The sequence below is a fragment of the Crotalus tigris genome, unplaced genomic scaffold (genome assembly GCF_016545835.1).
Source record: "Crotalus tigris isolate CLP2741 ecotype Arizona unplaced genomic scaffold, ASM1654583v1 scf7180000017685.4511686, whole genome shotgun sequence".
NCBI classification, from domain to species: Eukaryota; Metazoa; Chordata; class Lepidosauria; order Squamata; family Viperidae; genus Crotalus; species Crotalus tigris.
Window position 1 is genome coordinate 2,955,637 of NW_024096565.1, and position 21,126 is coordinate 2,976,762.

Sequence of the window (21,126 nt, forward strand, 5' to 3'; positions counted from 1 at the left end):
AATTTACAGTGCATCTGGAATACTCACTTCTTTTTTTTCAAAATAGATGTGATTACAATGTGGCATTATACAAAGACCATAATTCAATCAACTATCCTTTCTTTGGGCACATTGCAATGCCCAGAATGCTATGAAAGTTCACTGACTGTAATGCAATTTGTAATTTCTGTTGCTTTCTCTGCATCCCAAGTCAATCTAACATATTAATGTCAAGGAAAGCCCAATGCATACATTGGAAATTAGAATTAAATGTATTTTGCTCCATTAACAGTGAGGTGATTATACTTAGCCTGGTTAAGCTAAATTGTTGAAATGTAAACAGGTTTAGTCCTGTAGAACTAATTCATACTAAATCGGCTTACATCAAAATGCTTCAGCTTAACCCAAACTGTGAATCAGTAAATCAGATTAAATTCAAGTGCTCTGGTTTAACAAATCTGTTAATCAGTGTACTACAATCAATGCTTTCAGTATAGACAAAATATATTTAAATCAAAAATCTTTCCTATTAAGATAGGTATGAATTTCTCTGAGCATCTTAAACAATGGGGAATAGAATAATCAATTCACTAGCTATCAGTTCTTTCAACCATAATCTCACTATATATGTACATTATTTTATCCATAAAATACACACACATACACGTATACATATATGCACATGCTGGAAAATTTGCATAAAAATACGACTCCTGGGCATGTCTATGGTACAAATAAAATACGAACACCAGGAGAGTATAAATATAAAAATATACTTTACTAAAAGCTGCCAAGCTTTCGTTTGGAAACTCCAAACATCATCAGGGCTAAGGAGCCAGTAAACAATGATGACTTAAATGGGTTTTGCCGGCATCTGCACCCGGCTCATGGACCGCGTCACCGGTCCCGGCCGGTTAATTAGTGTTCCAGATGTTTCTTTATTACTCTCCTTACGCTTCCTTCTATGGTTCTTCCAGATCATTCCTTCCACTATCTCATTACTGGTATTCATCTCCTCCACCACCCCTTTATCCTTATTTCCTTCCATAGCACTGACCCTCCTCCCCTTTTTGTTTTCATTCTCCCCCCTGGGGGCATCTGTTTCTCCTCTATCAGTGTTACAAGCTTCCCTGGGCTCACCGACGCTCCCCCCCACACACGCTTTTCCCAATCCCTGCTCCACACCCTTTCTTCTCACTCTTCCACTGTCATGAGTAACTTTCATACGGGTGTTACATAGAAACTGCATAGAGGTCTATGCCCTCCTCCTCTGTCCTAGCAATCTTCGTGTCGACAGTTCTCCACCGTTCCATTTGTTTGCTGCGTGATCGGGTGCTTTTTAGTATTAATATAATTTCCTGACAGTGAGAACAATTAATCATTGGAATAACCTGCCTCCAGAAGCTGTGAATGTTCCAACTTCCAACTTTTAAGAAGAGACTAGACAACCATTTGTCTGAAATGGTATAGGGTTTCCTGCCTGAGAGGGGTTTGAACTAGAAGACCTCCAAGGTCCCTTCCAACTTTTCTATTATTATTATTATCGATCATCGCACAGTCAGCCAGATGTTCAGTCTGGATTTGGCATTTTGTCTACCTATCGAGTCCTTACCCAGGACCTGGGATAGGCAGATGTGGATGTTTGATGGTATTACAGATATCGTCGCAGGGTGGAAGCAGTTCCTAGTAAGGCCGCCTTTTGCAATTGACTAATAGCAAATTTGTCAATGCCAATGGTGTTCAAGTGGTGCTCCAGTTGTTTTGGGATTGCACCCAAGAAGCCTATCACTATTGGTACTACCCTTGCTTGCTTTTGCCAGTCTTTCTATTTCTATTTGTAGGTCTTTGTATTTTGTTATCTTCTCCAGTTCGTTGTTGTTGTTGTTGTTGTTGTTATTTCACCATTCTTTAAAAATATTCTAAAAATGTGCAATGATTATAAACAATGCAATACAATCCAACACTTGCACATAAAGAATAAAAGGTTTGGTAAAGTGGTAAACCAAGCTAAAAACCAGAAGACTATGAATTCTACTCCTGTCTTAGTCATGAAAGCTGGCTTGGGACAGTCAAGGTTGTTATTGTGTGAAAATAAGAGGAGGGAGAACTATTGGTTATGCCCCCACTGCCTTGAGTAATTTATAAAAATATTAAAAATAGTTTTAAAAACATTTTAAAAAATTAAAACTCACGTACTAATAATTCCTTAATGTTTCTCCCACATATTAATATATTGATCTGGCATAAAGCAATTATGTCCCTTTGTTTAGCAAAATATACAATGAGCCTATGTATTTTGAAAAGTATTTCCTTTTAACTTGTTAGGTCAATTTCTCAGCTATGGCAATATGCCAAATATTTTGATACCAGAACTCCAATATCATAATTTTTCTTTCCTGTGTTTAGCTGTAATGGCAATTAAAAAAATAGAATTTGTTACATGTTTGCATTAGAAATAGTAGACACAGATTAAGTTTCATTTTTAACTTCATCAATCTCCCAAAAAATCTGAGACTAGAAAGAAACAACATGGAGATGACACTACCACATGTGGAAATAAATTCCATTTTCCTCACAACCATTTCAACAAAAAGAGGAGCTGTTTTGTTCATGCATGCTAGTTTACAATGAGTCATATATCATCCATGCAATATTTTAAGAAAATTGTCTTTATTTGAGCTGAGGGTGATAACTCTGGTTTCTATTTCCATATTTAATTCCACGCTTGATTCTTAATTTTTATGTTGAATGTTTCTCAAGCTATTTTACAATTAATTAGAGCCTGGTGTGTTTGTTCTGTGATATTTTATATAGAGCTTTAGTTTAGATGAATGTGAAAGACTCAGTGCTGCTGCTTCAAATCTTGTCAAAGAGTTGTTTGCTTGAGCTTTTCTTTCTGAATTAAGAAAAAAAAATTGAATTGTAACTGAAATAGACAAGCACATTTTGAAGAAATTAAAATTATCAGTTCTAAATTTTAAAAAAATCTGTATAATTTCTGATTGATATTTGGTTTATAAATGGGGTAAAGATTATAGGGAATTTATGAAAATGGCAATAAGAAGGAACAAAGGTGAGCTAAGTTTACCATTGGCTTTAAACTAAATAAGAAATTGTTCATATCCCATTCTTAATGTAGGCTTCATTTTAACCCAGATTTCATTTTCCACCTCTGCAATAACCATACAATATTTCATAAATGGAAAGCATAATAAAACACTTTTTTGTTATTGTTTAAGAGTTAATGAAGGTAAATGAATTGGTAAAACCTGAAATAAAAACAGTGACTCAGGATGTAAAACTGTATTCATGTCTGTAAATCTTCTAAGCCATGATAATTCTATATTTTCCCATTTCCTGCTTTTCATTTTAATAGATTACATCATTCTTTTTAATAAGTTTTAAGTATCTGTTGAGTACCATCCTTCCTGCATAATTATGTAGGAACTCAGAATTATCTCATTAAATTGTCTTGTATTTTGATGTTTTATTCTAAGAAATAGTTTGATATTATACTGGATAGGATGGTTTCAGTGACATAAGATACACATTATCATTATGTGTAATTAATTTTTTTTAAAAAAGCAAAGTACATATACTTCAACAAAAAAACCCTCCAAAACATAAATATGGGTAACAGCAAATAGCAAATGCAAAAGAATATATTTCTTAAAACAGCTTAAAAACCACCATAAGTGATAGCCCAATAAACATAGCATAATGAGAAGTGAAATAAAGATGGATCTCGAACAATTGTTTTTGGTATAAGAGAAAAAAAGAAGCAACATTTGAAAAAAAAAATATCTTAGATTTTTTTTAACATTTCCTCTATGTATTAATTTTTCAGACAGTGCCAAAAAAATAAACTTGCAAATCACTTTTGGAGTGAAATCCAAAGGGACTTTCCAGTTAATTGTTTTCCACATTCTAGCTACCCTAAGGAAGAATGAGAGATGTATTTTGTACAGGAACTATTATTTATCCTTTTTTGTATGCTGAAAGAAAAATGAACTTCAGACAAATTGATATGATTTGATGAATACTACTGAAATAAATCCCTAAACCTTATTCCAAAATATCTTAACAAGCTTAAAAATCCAAAATATCTGAATGAGAATCCATCTTTTTTTACTCTGGAATAAACATTCAATACCTCTAGTACAAGAAAGGCACAGAGTCAGTCTGCATGTGAAGTGAGATAAAGACTCAGTCACATATGTAGCTTAGATGGACCAAGAATATGTTTTAGGTTAAAGTACCTTTCATATTATTATGTCATCTACAATGCAGCTTTCATGGGACTGGGGTTTAGCAGGTATAAAATGTGGCAGTAAAATATTCCAACTAATTTAGAATAACTTTATTCTGATGTCCTGTTTTGATTATCAACAAGGTTCCAGACCCAATTTAAGTGTTGGGTATGATTAATTTGTTGGAACTTTATTATTTTTCTAAGATTTATAAGGCCATGTAAACAATGCGATTCTGAGCAGCATATAGCATAAGAGACAAATAATAAATAGATAACATATAAGGTAGGTGGGGTTTTGGCCAGGGAGCAGGACTTCCTGGTGATGGCTCTTGCCCTTTGGAACACCTTTCCAGATGATTCTGGTTCTTCTTATGTTTTGTAAACAGATGAAATCTATAAGAAAATATAGCCCAACCTACCAAAAACGTAAACGTAAAAGACAGACTAGAAATCAAAATCAAATCACTGGGACCTGATGGATTATATCCCAGAGTTCTGAAGGATCTGGCAGATGTTATCTCAGAACCATTGAACATATTTTTCAATGATCCTGGAGCACCAAGGAATTACCTGAAGACTAGAAAAGAGCTAATGTGGTTCCCATCTTCAAAAAAGGGGGGGAGGGAGAATAGATTTAGGAAACTACAGACCAATCAGTCTGACATCAATACTTCAGAAGATCCTGGAAAAGATAATCAAAAAACAGATTTGAGAACACCTGGAAGGAAGTAAAATTATAACCAGAAGCCAACAGGGATTTGTCAAAAACAGATCATGCCAAACAAATCTTATTTCATTCTTTGACAAAGTGATTAAATTAATGGACCAGCAAAATGTGTGGATTTCAATAATGCATTATTATACATTATACTTGGATTTCAATAATGCATTCAACAAAATAACCACAATGTAGTTCTTGGTAAGCTATAAAAATGTGGGATAGACAGCATCACCACAGATGGATATTTAACTGGTTGACAAACCGCACTCAATGAGTAGTCCTTAATTGAACTATATCTACATGGAGGGAACTAAGCAGTGGTGTACCACAAAGTTCCTCTTAGACCCAGGACTCTTCAATATCTTCATAAATGATCTAGAGGATGGGAATTGAAGGGGAACTCATCAAATTGCAGATGAAACTAAGCTGGTAGGAATAGGCAACACCCAGAAGACAAGCTCAGGATCCAAAATGATCTTGATAGACTTGGACAATGGGCCCTATCCAACAAAATGAAATTTAATATAGAGAAAAGTATGGCTTTATAGTGAGGCAGGAAAAATCAAAGCTAGATGAAACCTGGCTCAAAAGCAGGAAGTGTGAGAAGGATCTTGGAGCCCTAGTGGTGTGCTGCAGCCACCAAAAAAGCCAATGCAATCCTAGGCTGCATCAACAGAAGGATAGAATCAAGATCACGTGAAGTGTTAATACCACTTTATAAGGCCTTGGTAAGACCACACTTGGAATACTGCATCCACTTTGGTTGTCACAATACGAAAAAGATGTTGAGACTCTACAAAGAGTACAGAGAAGAGTAACAAAGTTGATTAGGGGACTTGAAGCTAAAACATATGAAGAACAGTTGGAGGAATTGGGTATGTCTAATTTAATGAAAAGAAGGACTAGGGGGTGACATGAAAGCAGTGTTCCAATATCTAAGGGGCTGTGACAACAAAGAGGGGGTCAAACTATTTTCCAGAGCACCAGAAGGCAAGACAAGAAACAAAGCTGGCTCAGGAATTCTGGGAGTTGAAGTCCACAAGTCTTAAAGTTGCCACAGTTGAGGACCCCTAGTCTAAAGTATATTTATGATATTGGGTTTTTAATTCCATTGTGGGCTTTAACTCTTTGAATTTGAACTACTGTTTTTCAGCACTTTGGTTTGAATAGTATGGAACTGAACAATTGAATTATCTTCGAGACAAACAATTTGGTCTGCAGTGGAATAATTTATTATAGTCTTAAAAAGGGGTATATTGCTAAATGTACAGTATAGCAATTGGCTGAGCTAGCTCTATTATCACATCATGCCAGGCAACTAGCCATCCAAACAGCTGATCAGTGCCCTAGGGTTTATAGCTCAGCTCTGCTCTCAACAGGCCTGTAAAATTCCAGAAAATTTATCACTCAGTTCTTGTGAGTTGATACAAGCTGGCAGTCCTCAGTGGATAGAAAAGCAACATCTGAAAATACCTTTAATAAGAACCTGTTGGCATATAGTTATGGGCTAGCAAACTTTAAAAGGTAGCTGTTCTGATCAGAACTAAAGAAATTCAGTTGATGATGCTATTTCAAAATCAGATCTGTTGATCTTATAAGAGAAAATAGAATCAACTTGTACTCAATAAAGATCAAAGTTACTTATTTTTTTTAAAAAAAAATAATTGGTAGGCAAACTTTGAATGTTTATAAAATGTTGTAACGTTAGGCAAGTGTTAGGCAAGAGGCAGACAATGTGTGGGTAGATAACGTTTCCTTAACATTTGTGCTTCTTTGTTATTGTTGACAGGAGCAGAAAATGAAAACTCCATTTCAGAATGTGTCATGTTCAATTTATTCTTAGGACTTTTACAGATCAAAGAGTTAAAAACAAAATATAAAACCAGAAACTGTATTATTAACAATAAAGAATCACAATATAATAACATTTAGAATTAAAAGAAATCTTGACAGTAATCTAAAACTGTTCACTGCTCAGTGTGGGAATCTTCCTGTTGAATAGAAATTGTAGGGAATATTCATAGCTTGTAGATGTAAACTTGCTGCTTGTCTTCCGGCCATTTCGTTACCAAATGAAGTATAATATATAACTAGGTAATGGAAACTATCAATCAGTCTTGTGACTCAATCAGTCTTATGATTCAACCAGTCACAAGACCAACCAACCACCCAAGACCTATATAAACAAATAAGACACCTCACCTCAAATCCCACTGAAGATGTTACCTAGTTTGGTAACAAAACATCTGGGAAGCAAGCAGCAAGCTCAAACCTCTGCCTGTATAAGTGCGTATATAAGAGTCCCCGAGAGCAGAAATCTAACTTTAAACGTTAGTGAATCACATTTTGTAAACTATTACAGAAAGGAGATTTCTTTCCATTGTAGGGATATCAAAGCCTTGTACCTGGTTAACCGTATTCTACTAGGTAGACAGTCCAAAAGCATGTGCTAGGTGTTTGTATATCTGGTAAGAAGGCAGAAAAAAGTAATTCACCAACTCTTAAGCAACAGTAAGCAGAATGATAGACAGAGGAGACTCAGTGCAAATCCTGAACTATCCATCTTCACCCTACTGCTCCCTAGTGGTTATAGGTCATGAGGCACTGAAGAGCCAGTGCTATTGGATTTGAACCTCAAAACTGTAAAACTATTGTATTCTTGACAGATGATTACCTAAACAGATTACCTAAACAGATACTTTCAAATATTTCCATGCTGACAAATATCTGTTTCTCAGTTATCCAATTCTTGTCACTATAATGTTACTCTTAACCTTCAGGAAACATCTACTTCCTTGCATTTTACACCATTCCTTTCTTGCTCCATCCCTAAAGTAACAGAAACAAACTTCTTTCATCCTGTGTGTGACACATGCTGAAGATAGCTGTCTTAGAAAAATCCTCTGCAGAAGCTTCTGTTGATCTCCATGAATTAGAGCAGGAGATCCTGACCCCCCCCCCTCCCGGGCAGTGGCCCATTACTGGGCCGTGACCTATTTGGAACCAGGCATATGCACAGCTCAATGTACATGAGCCAGAGACCAGGGTGCATGCACAGATATGCGCAGCTCAACTCACACAAGTTGCATGTGCATGCGCTAGCCCACCATTCATGCAAGTTGAGCTGTGTGTGTGCCAGCCCACCATTCCTGTGAGTTGAACTATGTACACGTGTGTGTGTGTGCTGGGCCACCAATCGCATGACTCTGTTCCCCTCCCCCTCCAGCCAGGCCACCAAGCCACAAGGGTTGGGGACCGTTGAATTAAGTGTTTTGGAATGAGTAATGACCTCAGGGAAACAGGACTTTTCACCCATGGGCTAGGTAATGCAGAAGGTTAATGAAGAAATTGTTTCACACAGAAGCAAGATGAAAATATATTTTTGATAAATTATATTCTATGTTAATATTAATAAAAAATTGCAGAATCAATTTAAATAATATACTGCCTCTCTATTTGTCTAGATGGATTTAGCCATTTATGAGCAATCATTACAAAGAAGTACAATTAAACAATCTTAACTGTCACCCTCTTCCATAAAACATTAGAATAGAATCTAACAAATGCGACCTCTCTGAGGAGATGAGTGATTCAGAAATGTGAAATATAAAATAAATAATAAATAAACCTTTTTTTGTAATTACTTGTAGAATAATTACAGTATAATTAGCAGAATTGTTTTTCTTTGTTAAAATCTTGATCTTGTTTCAAATACTTCAATTACTTTGTTACAGTTACATATATGCAAATAATTGTTTATTACTAATCTATAATGATAAAAACAACTTTATTTTATATATTATATATTAGAAAAATACAATGTAGCATTAGATAAGTCTTAAAAATGAAGATTTTCATTTAAAACAATTATAAAGAACATATGCTGTATATGTTTGTACAAACTGAATTACACTATACATGTAATCAATTTGGGCTTTACCATTTGACTCCCATTTTAAGAAACAAAATGCATATTTTAACATTTTTTTTAGAGATTTGGAAAAAATGGAAACATTTTGTCTATTCCAGACAAAACAATGGAAACATTGATTGCATGCATTTACAGCAGAAGTTTAATCAAATTCAAGCTAGAATGGTTCCAATATATGCAATATATTATGCAGCAAGGCAAGCTAAATCACTTGAAATATGATTTTTTTTGAAAAAGAGAAATTGTTGAAAGAATAATTAAAGCAATCTAAGCAGAAATTAGCAACCGCTGGTGTCTAAAGAATAATAGAAAGATATTTAAGTAATCATTTAAGTAGTATGTGAATGTATTCCTTTCCTTTTCTTTATTTTTGCAGCAGATTTTGTCTTCCTATCTTTCCCTGAGGAATGAGTAGCTGGAATTTTATTTTTCTGGCTGCAGTTCTCTCCTGCCAAAATTCTGACAACAATTCTGGGATCATAATAATAGCCTTTGAATAGGGGAGAGGGAAGACAGGGGGAGAAGGACAGAGAAAAGCAAGGGAAAGAAGCTGAAAGATGAAGGGGGAAATGACTCAAAGGAATGAAACAGCTCTGAAATCCAAGAGTTTGCCAACTGGCTTTCTTCCAGGACATCTGGGGATCTTGTCATTCCTTCTTACAAATTCAAGCCATGGTATCTCTGTGTTTCTGGAAACCTTTCTAACAGGAAACTCCTTCTAATCTGTGAAGGGACATTTGGGAGCTGCCCTGGGGGGAAGTAAACTCCTTCCTGAAGCAGGGAAGGGATGTCCTTTGACAGTTTTTGATAAGAGTTACTTGCTCTTGAAGGGTGTCTGTGCCCAGTCTAACCTTCTTTCCCCTTAACTATGCACCATAAGCAATACCAGGTAATTCCTGCCACCTTCCTTTCCTCCCTCCTGGTTGCCCAGGAATGTCCTGATTACATTCACTTTCACAGAAAACTATGAGTCCCTGTTTTTTAAGCTTAAAAAATTGATAGGAAATCTGTATCTGGTGAATACATCTTTCCAAAGAAGTTAGGATGAAGTTCTAGTCTGCTTCATGTTGAGACATATACAGTACAATGAGGTCTTCTCAATGTTGATCTTACCTATCAAGAACCACAGCAATTTTTGAAACCTGGAGCAAAACCAAAGGGACATGCAAAGTAATATGCAAAACCCATATATCAAGCGTATTAGGCTCTTCTGGAAGTCTTTGTACAACTTGAGAAGCGGATTTGGCAATTGACTTCAATGAGTCATCTTGAAATTTGTTATGGCACACAACGTCTTTCAAACCCATGTCAGTAAGTCGTAAAGAACTGACATTAAAAATTATTCATACATACATTTCACTTTTTTTTTTATTGAATTTTTGAAATTTTACAAAAACAAAACAACCCATCCCCAAACCTCCCCAACCCTCCCATTCCCTCCCCGGATCTTCCCAGAGCTGAACATAGGCTTAATTGAAATTTCTTCAAAAAATCTTAAAAAAAGATATAAACCATGAATAAATCTAAATATTAAATACATTAATTAAACAAATTATAAGATAATTAACAATAATATATATATATAAAAACATAGATACCAAAAGAATAATACTTGAGAGGAAAAAGAATAAAGAAAAGGAAAAAAGAAAAAGATAAAAGAAAGTATAATAAAAATAAAAAATAAAAATAAAAAAGGAATAAAATCTATAAGATGTTTTAAATTTTAAATATAAGTTATTGAAAAACTAAATAATATTTTTTAATATCCAACTTACATTGTATAAAATCTATCCATTTTTTCCATACCGCAAAATACTTCTCTTGCGATTGATCCTTCAAGAAAGCCGAAATCTTTGCCATTTCCGCCAAATAAGAAACTTTAAAAAACCACTCTTGCAAAGTAGGCAAAGATTCCTTCTTCCAACATTGCCCTACTAACAACCTTGCAGCTGTAATTAAATTTAACATCAATGTGGTCTCTTTAGTATCACAATCAGTAACAATACCTAACAAAAACAATTGTGGGGTAAATTTTACCCTCCTTCTAAAAATTCTTTGAATATTCCACCATATCTTAATCCAAAAGGCTTTTATATTTTTACACGACCACCAAATATGATAGTAAGTAGCATCCAAACAACCACATCTCCAACATTTGGGCTGTAAGTCAGGATACATACGAGACATTTTTTGTGGATCAAGGTGCCATCTGTAAAACATTTTATAAAAATTCTCCCTTAAGTTCTGGGCTTGTGTAAATTTGACATTCCTCACCCAAATAATTTCCCAGGTATCTAGTAGAACTGGTTCACCAAAATTTTGTGCCCATTTAATCATGCATTCTTTAATTAATTCTGCCTCTGAGTCCAATTCTACTAGCACCCCATAAATTCTCTTAATATGAGTTCGTCTTTGATCTTTTACTTGTTTAAGAAAATTTTCATCTTCTCTAAGTAAACCCACATTACGATCTAACTTCCATCTATCCACTATTTGTCTATACTGAAACCATGAGTATATAATGTTTTCTTGTGCTAGATCTTCCAAAGATTTTAACTGCCAGTTTTTACCATCCCATCTAAGTAATTGTGCGTAAGAAACACCATCCATCTTGACTCCTCTCCTTATTCCCTCTATCGCATGCCAAGGTATAGCCCATAATGGGATACATTTCACTTTTTAAAATGTCCTTTACATTTAATCAAACTTTTCTAGATTCTCTTAGACACTTTTATTCAAACTGATGTCTATTGTCAACTGGGTGGCAGTGTTCATGTAGTTAATTCATTTATTTATTGAGAAAATAAGAAAAAAAACTATCCACATTTGGTACATAGTTCTAGTGTGGCTTTGTCTGTTTTTTTCAGAGATAGTTGTAATTATTTATGTACATGCATAGATAATATGGGCAGAATTAAGCAAGTTGAAACCCTATCAATTTTGTCAATAGAAGCAAACATGGCGTCAGCCACGCATCAGCTCAAACTTTTAAATAAGAACAACCCTTGACTCCATTTGGTGGAAAAAGCACAGTTTACTAAAGGTCAAGCAGAATACAGTAAAGGAAAGCCAGAACTGAAGTTCATGTGCCAAAACTCGGAGTAAAAACTTTTCCCCACTTAGGTACTCCCCATTGCTGGTCCCTTACTGTCCAATCGTGTTTCGAATAAGATGTTCTGGAAACAGCCACTCTGATTGTAGGCTGCCTTGATGCTGCATTTTTCTCATCGTGGCATGACCTTGGGACGCCGTCTTGGCCAGACACACACTCTCTCTCTCCTAGCTTTCACTCCCGCCCCAGGCACTCCCCCTCCCCCCAGGGTTCATAGCAGACTGGAACCAAAGCGATTGCAGAAAGCAGATGTAAGGTGGCATTTCTGACACATGGATAAATAAATAAAACTGAAACGTGCTCAATTCTAGTTGGATTTATTAATGTTTCTTTCTATTACCGTATATGCCGGCGTATTAGGCGACCTGGCGTATAAGACGACCCCCGTCTTTGACACCGAGCCGCATTCCTAGAACGTCGTCTTATACGCTGGAAACTACCAGTATTTCCGGCATATAAGACGACTCGGCGTATAAGACGACCTCCGTCTTTGGCGCCGAGTTTAGCGCTTCCAGAAGTCATCTTATACACCGGCATATACGGTAAATAAAACATTCCGTTATTCCAGGGATATAGCTTTCTGAAATTTGTACTCTTTCAGTAATTAAGACAAATATTCTTGCATTATTTTCTCACCCATTAATATTTAGGTGACATTAATGAAGAGCACCTCTTTATCTGCAGCCTTTTTGAATTTATCCCATAAATGCAAAAGAAAGAAAGTTGTTGTCAGTCCTGCCCCAACTTGGTCCCTTCAGCATAGAATGACTCTCGACTCCATTTGGTGTGAAAGGTTTACTTTACTAAAAGCCAAGTGGATTACAGTATAGCAAAGCCAGAATTGAGGTTCATGCGCCAAACTTTCCTGGTTAACTTTTCTCCCTTTGTCCCTTCCCATTGTTGATCCCTCATTGGCCAATCAAATTCAAAGAAAATGTTTCGGGAATGGTCTCTTCAACTATAGACTGGCCGGTGTGGGGGTGCATGCCTTTCCCAGCTGTCTGACCTTGAAGTTGTATGTCTAGGTACAATGAGTCATCAGCCCCACTTCCCATCCAGCTCTTCCCCCCCCCCCATAGTTTATGGCAGACTGGCAGCTAGCAAATGCAAAGTGCAGGCGTGAGATGGCAGTTCTGACAGATATCTTTTTATTTGCTTTCCCCTTCTCATTTTTCATTACTTGGGGGGGGGGGGAATAGATTTCTCCTTCAGATGATGAACTTTTCCCTTGATTCACTTATATTGTACCTTATATTATACATTTCTAATCCATGCTTTGATTCGCAACGTTAAAGTCTGATGTAAAGATAATTTACTCTTTCCTTTTCAATGTGTACCATTTTCTTAGAAAATAATTCAGCGGAAGTTTTTTGTTGAATTACTAGCAGTTCCTGCATTTCAAGTGAAATAGCAGCCCATTGTTAATAAAAATAATTTTAAGTGAATGGGATTGTAAAAGCCTAAAATTACATTTAATGTCTTAAATATAAATGCACGAGACAGTTTTAGGCCAGATACTTTTACTTTACTCTGGATGGACAGGAGAAGCGAGATATAAACACTATGCCTCATGGATGATGTGATAGGCATTAGCTCCTTGGTTGCTGAATACAGTTCAAGATCTTTAAGTCAGAGTCTACAAAATACAGATAGTCCTTATGACCACAATTGAGCAAAAAATTCTATTGTTAAATGAGACATTTATTGAGTTTTGTCCCATTTGTCCCATTGAGTTTTGTCCCATTTCTTGCCTCAATTATTAAGTGAATCACTGCAGTTACTAAGTTAGTAACTCAGTTGTTAAGTGAATCATTGACTTCGCTTGTCAGAAGGTTGCAAAAGCAGTTCACGTAACCTTAGGACTCTGCAACGGTCATAAATATGAACCAGTTACTAAGCATCTGAATTTTGATCACATAATCATAGACAGGGATAGGCAACCTTGGCTCTTTTATGACTCGTGGACTTCAACTCCCAGAATTCCTGAGCTAGCCATACTGGCTCAGGAATTCTGGGAGTTGAAGTCCACGAGTCATAAAAGAGCCAAGGTTGCCTACCCCTGATCATGGGGATGCTGCAAAAATCATAACTGTGAAAAATGACCACAAGTCACTTTTTTCAGTGCTGTTGTAACTTTGAACAGTCACTAAACGACTTGTTGTAAGTCAAGGACTATCTGCAGCTATTCATTGTTACACTCTGAAACTGATTTTCATTTCATTTAATGGGTGTGTCCAAAACGTAAAAAAAAAAATGCATGGATTCAGTTGCCAGGATCTGCCCAAGTATTGTGGCACTCTGCAAAATTCCACCTGGATTAAACGTCGCAAACAGAATAGCAGCAAGTAATATAAAAAATAACCACTGGACACTGGTTGGAATTTTCCTCTAACCTCTTTTCTTTCTCTCACAGGAACTTTTTACCCCAGAATGTAAGTTTAAGGAGTCTGTTTTTGAAAATTATTATGTAATCTACTCATCGATGCTGTATAGACAGCAAGAGTCAGGTAGAGCCTGGTTCTTGGGACTCAACAAAGAAGGACAAGTCATGAAAGGCAACAGAGTGAAGAAAACAAAACCAGCAGCGCATTTTCTACCGAAGCCATTGGAAGGTAAGCTGACTTTGACACAGCATTGCGTGCATCAAAACATTGCAAAAACCTGTCGCCCTTCAAGTTGACTTTCAAATGATATCAACTCTGATATCCTTGCATGTGTTTCCTAACTGTCCATTTGATATTTCCCTACTTCGTGTTTTGTGTCTGGTTTTCTTTTTCCTACCTGAATAGAATATGGATGAAAAGCTCTTTGGTGGCAATCTTTGAACTGGGCAAGAATATGGAAAGCTTTTCTGAAAGCAAATTCCAGTACCACCAAGTCTGAACATGAGAAAGACTCTCCCATTCTTGCTAAAAACTCAGCAAGTAACACTAGATAAGCCATCTTCTTTTCTTCTCAGTCTTTTTAAGCACTGTGGGGTGAGAAAAGTATTGATCGCTCTTATTTAGCTGTTGCAAGGATTTCTGAGATAACGTATATGAATGATTTTGCTAGAAGGTTCAAAATACTATAGTTCTGTTATTCCAAAGAAAAAGTCAGTCCAAGGTGAAATGAAAAAATATCACCTGAGGAAATACGGGCTCACAATATGTTCTTCTTCATTTCTAATAATAGTAGTAATAAATGCCTTGGGTGCAATCCCAAAACATCTGGAGCACCACTTGAACACCAGCAGCATTGACAAAATCACCGTGAGCCAATTGAAAAAGGCCTCCTTGTTTGAAACAGCTTGCATCCTGCAATGATAGCTTTATCATTATCAAACAACAACATCTCCCTATCCCAGCTCTTTGGGAAGGATTTATTTGGCGTAAAAATGCCAAAACCAGTGTAAACATCTGACTGCCTGTGACCAACCATAATAATAATGACGTCTCAATGCATATGAAGGCCAGCACCAGCTAAAAAAGTAGCAATTGTGATTTCACATTGTTGTGTGTATTATTATAACAATAAAGAAAATACAGATAGTAACAATAGTAATTGGTATCTTGAATACAATCCAAAGCAATAAGAGTCCCATTTGAATACTGTTGACAAAAACACCATCAGTCAATTGCAAAAAGCAACTTTACGTGGAACAGTTTATATCCTGGACTTGATAAGTAGATAAAAATGTCAAATCCAGTCTAAATATTTGGCTGAGTGTGTGATTAACCATAATATTAAATATGTCTGTGACATTTAGCATTTCATAGTAAACCATAATTTTGTTTCTTTGGTACTATAGTATAAGCCCATTTCTTTTGAAAAAAAATGCTTTTCTAACAATTAACCACAAGTTGAAAAACTGATTTACTGCTGGTTTACCAATCCTGGCTTATTCCTGATTTGTTTTTGCATTTTGCCCATTTTTCCTAGCAATTAAATCTCATTTAATCTACAAGAGGAAAAAAAATCCTCATCTGATCAGATACCATGGTCACATGATACTTCCAGGAAGCAATTACAGGAAAGAATCATATAAGATTCTGCAGTAAACACATTTTTTTTCTTTTTACGACCCTTTAATCCCTTTTTATTCGGGGTGGAGTCGAGGTGACTGAATGGAGCTGAGCATTTACTGGCTGGATACCCTTCCTGATGCCTATGTGGAGTTTTCAGCAGATGTTTTCTCTTTGCACCCTGATAGCGTTGGATTGAACTCTCAACCTTCCAAGTCAGATGCAGATCTTCACCTCTAGGTCACTGCGCTGCTCCAGTAACACATATATCTTAATTATTTTTTAAAAAAATGGATTGGTTTTCTAAACCAATTTTGTATTAAAAAGATAGAAAATAAGTCAAAATTCCAATAGCAAATTTTGTATAGACAGAGCAAACAAGACATATACTGTATATGCCAACATCTCACATCTTTTGTATGTTGGTATTTCCATTTCAACATTTTTCTGTGGGTTTTCATAACAGTAATAAAGCCTCTGTATTTTTCTAATATGCTGTAGCTATTCTTTCTGTAACTATCATGAATTGAAAAGTTATCTTATTTTTAATACGTTTGGTCACTTCAGTAAATAATGGCAGGAAATACATATTGAGACATTAATTCAGACATGTCAAACACAAGGCCCTGGGGCTGGATGTGGCCCGCAAAGTGGTTTCATGTGGCCCGCGAAGCCATCCTGGAAACAGTGAGGGAACGGCCCCCGCTGCCTTGGCCCTGGCCCATGCCAGCTGGGAGCCAATGTACAATTTTGTGGTGGCCATCTTGGCACTTGCCCTGGTGGACCATGCCTTGGCACTTGCCCCGGTCCCACTCCCTTCTACCAAAGACCCTCAGATCTGTCTCACTCCTGCCCAGGCCCTCACAGGCAACCTTGATGCGAATGATGTAGAACTGGCCACGCCCACCCAGTAGGCCATACCCACTCCATCCACGCCCACCCAGTAGGCTACACCCACTCTGGCCACACCCACCCAGCCCCCCAAGGGCAACCGCAATGCTGATGCGGCCCTCAATGAAATTGAGTTTGACATCCCTGCATTAATTGAATTTTCCGGTATACATACTGTTCTTCTTCTTTACTTCCTCTTTTATCACTTTGGGTTACAAGAGAGATACAAAGTTCTGGTTCTTGCTCTTCTGGCGGCCTCAACCATTGTTAATTGATGTTGTTGTAGTATGTCTTTGATGTTGTCTCTCCATCTTCTTCTGGATCTGCCTTGTTTTCTTTGACCTTTTCCTCTTTCTGTATATGTCTTGTATGGCATGAAATTCCATGACATCCTCTTCAGGTGAGCAAACCACTTTATTTGTTGTTTTTGTAGGCAATTTAAGATTGGTCCTAGGCCAATCTTAAATTGAATCTTTCTCTTATAGTCTCATTTCTGATTTTATCTCTTCTGGTCACTCCAGCAGCTTTCCTTAAACATCTCATTTCTATAGTGACTAATTTCCACTTATGTTTTGTTATAAGTGTCCATTTTTGGCACTGGTAACGTAGGGCGGGGACAAATATGCTTTCTATGAGATGCTTCTTTGTGCTGATCAGTACTGCCTTATGTTATAGGAGTGGAGCAAACTGTCCCAATACTTGGTTTGCCTTACTACATTGTTAATCTCTTCATCCCACTGACAATCCACCACCAATTGTTAAATATTATCTTGTATTTTCATTTCATTTCATTTTTGAATGCTTCTCATTTGTAATGCTGGTCTATAACTGTAATAGGTTTTTTTTTTAAAGTGTATAGAGGTCAAATATCACTGATGGGTCACTTGCATGTAACTTGTCTTGATCTTTGATGATATAGAACATAACCTAGGATTCTTCCAAAGTATAGTCCATTGTGTATCTGAGATATTATACATCTAGTCCTCATTTAAGGTACTGCTCTGTCCAGTGACCTTTCGTAATTGCAATTTTAATGAAAGAGTAACTTGATAACCAATCCTTGCATTTATGACCTTTGCAAGCCTGTAAAAGCAAAAGAAACCTGAAGTAAGATAATAAGTCAAATGGAATGGAGTGGAATGGAATCAGTTTTCTGATTATCTTTTCCAGAATCTTCACAGATATTGAGGTCAGGCTGATAGGTCTGTAGTTTCCTGGATCCATTTCCCCCCCTTTTTTTGAAGATGGTAACTGCATCAGCTCTTGTCCAGTCCTCTGGTATTTCCTCAGTGCTCCAGGATCTTTGAAAGATATAGTTCAGTGGTTCTGAGATCACGTCTGCCAGTTCCTTCAGAACCTTGAGGTGTAATCCTCTGGTCCTGGTGATTTGAACTTGTACAGGGTGGACAGGTGCTCACTTATCATTTTCTTGTCTATTTTAACTTGTATTCCTAATCTGCTTTTTACGATACTGTTTTTGATAGGTTGGACTGTTTTTTCCTTTTGTGTAAAGACAGATGCAAAAAATGCGTTAAGCAGTTCTGCTTTCTCCCTTTGCTTGTCATCTTCTTGCACTTTCTCCCATTAATGGACCAATCGTTTATTTGACTTTTTTCTTGTTTTTTACATGTTGAAAGAAGCTTTTTTTTAATTTTTGATTTTTGTCGCAAGTCTTAGTTCATTTTGAGCCTTAGATTTCCTCAGTTCATCTTTGCACTTTTTATACTTGTCCTTTTTGTCTTTCAGTTTATCAGAAAGTTCTTTATGCAGCCATGCTGGTTTCTTTTGAGAGCTGTTATTTTATTTCTTCATTGGTATTGTGTTAAACTGGGTTTTTATAATCTCACTTTTCAAAGTTTCCCAAGCTTCTTGGGCTGTTTTTCCCTTGAGGATTCTCATCCATGGAATCCTTCTCAAGCTCTCTCTAAGTTTGTTGAAATTAGCTCTCTTAAAGTCCAACACTGTAGATTGACTTTGTTCTATTGCTTGTGCTTCCATAATGTTGAATTCCAATATTGTATGATCACTCCCCCACAAGGTTCCTATAGCTTCAACACCTTCTATCATTTCATCTCTGTTAGTGAGAATTAAGTCCAATATGGCTGATACCTTAGTTCTCTTTTTTCCTTTTTGGGAGACAAAGTTGTCTGCTAGGTTTGTCAGAAACCTGTTTGATCTTCCACTTGGTGCACAGTTAGATTCCCAGTTGATGTCAAGGTAGTTAAAGTCCCCCATTACTATGATGATGTGCTTCCTACATACTTTAGTTAACTGACTAGCAAAAAGTTCATCTATTTCCTCTGTTTGGTTGGGTGGCCTATGCTACACACCTATGGCAATGTCATTTTTTATCCTTTTATATTGATCCAAATGCGTTCAAGACAGTTTTCATCATTGTTGTGCTCTATTTCTGTACAGATGTTATTTCTTATATATAGTGCAACACTACCTTCTCTTTTATTTGGTCTGTTCTTTTAAATAATTTAAATCCCTCTAGCTGTATATTTCATTTCTGGGTTTCATCCCACCAAATGTCCGTAATGACAACAATATCGTATCTGAAAATTCATATTTTCTCTAATAAAAAAGAGTTTTGTGCCACAATATATCTTAGTCACAATGTTGTTTTTGCTGCAACCAAATAATACACCTGCCTTCCTAGACTTTTCCACAAACAGTAAAATAGATTTTGAAAATGGGCAGACAGACATTCTAATTTAAATGTCTTTAATTTTAATCAGTTTTGCTTAGATTGCACACATTTACCCTTTGCTTTTTAATCGTAGATATATCTGAAGGAAGTCACTATGTATGTGTTGTTTTACATGGTGTTCTATTTTAAAAAAACAGCTCTGCATTGGGTTAAGGAAGAGTGTTCTGATATTTTGCACTGAAATAAGTACAGAAACAAACTTTGTTGGTATGTTTGACTTAACATGAACTTCTCTTTTCTCCCTAACCACTATAGTTGCCATGTACCGAGAACCTTCTCTACATGATGTTGGAGAAACAGTGCCAAAGGCTGGGGTGACACCAAGTAAAAGCACAAGTGCATCGGCAATAATGAATGGAGGTAAACCAGTGAACAAGAGTAAGACCACATAGCCAGAGCCTCGTGGATGTTGTGACTTACTGGACTCTCTTATGTACAGCTGAGCACTTTATCCTTCCAAGACTATCCCACTCTGGTGTCTGCGGACTGGCTGGAAGCAAGCAAGGGCTTGCTCTGTGCTCCTTCCAAATCTGTAACTCCTCCCACAGCAAAGTCTTTTGGATGACCAGCTGAACTCCGACCATAGAATGCCCTACCAGATATGGAATGCCTTTTAATCTCTTTTCTGTGACTGTGACACCTCATGTGAATGGCATACTTCACAAGTACACTTGATATCTTGCCTGCTGACAGTTACCCATAATTCCCCCTTTGGATCCCAGGAAACCCCCCGTGTTTTAAGTTCAATTTTGTAGCCCACAGAATAATAACAAGTAATTTCTAGATAGATGCTGTAAAACCTGTGCTATTATGGATTTTTTCTTCCTCCCCTTTTTTATGAGGCTGCTTGCTCCGCTGTCTGTGTGACTCCTTTGCAGGGATTATGTTTTGCTCAGATTGAAGTGTTGCTGATGGCTTGGTTTTGGAAAGCAATCGGAGAATTAGGGGAGCCTTCAAAACCCTGTTAGGGATCATACCTGTAAAAGATAGGATCATTGCAAATAAGGATTCCGCCTGAATATAGTACAGTATGTTCCCGAGGAGGGAAAAGCATCACACGTGGCTAGTCAACAATCTTTCAAGGCCAATGTTTGATATCCCCTGTGTGTGCGTGTGTGTGTTTTATACATATCACAGACTTACTGGTAATGGTAACATTTGCCTTGCCCAGCGAGCAAGACCCACATATTTTTAAGGAAGTGGGTCCAAAGAACTCTGTAGGCCTTGTAGGCCTGAATTAAGGCTCATTTTTCATCTACTAGTACTCATTATCTGAAATTTAAAAGAAAAAAAATTAGAATGAATGGGAATTGTGCTACCTACGTCTCTTTCAAAACAATAGATTCCTTCTGTTTTAAACAACGAAATGTAATCCCATCTTTATTTATGGCTGTAGTTCACTCTTACTCAGCAAAGCATGGGCAAGGAAGTTGTGTTTTTCTCTGCAGCACCAATGCAAAAGGTAGTTAACAGATTATACTTTAATATTTTCAGTGTTAAAAAGAGAGGAAAGATTTTAAACA

General features: G+C 36.7%; 1 protein-coding gene across 7 annotated transcripts in view; it reads left to right on the forward strand.

Annotated features, from left to right (window-relative positions):
* The window catches only part of FGF14 (fibroblast growth factor 14), a 347,896-nt gene extending 327,015 nt beyond the window's left edge, over positions 1–20,881 (forward strand). For all 7 annotated transcript variants that reach the window (XM_039337731.1, XM_039337729.1, XM_039337730.1 and 4 more), the window contains 2 exons: positions 14,409–14,607; positions 19,859–20,881. In XM_039337731.1, the coding sequence (XP_039193665.1) occupies positions 14,409–14,607; positions 19,859–19,995 (336 nt within the window). In that variant the 3' untranslated portion in view covers positions 19,996–20,881. The remainder of the gene's footprint in view (positions 1–14,408; positions 14,608–19,858) is intronic.
* The last annotated feature ends 245 nt before the right edge of the window (positions 20,882–21,126 follow it).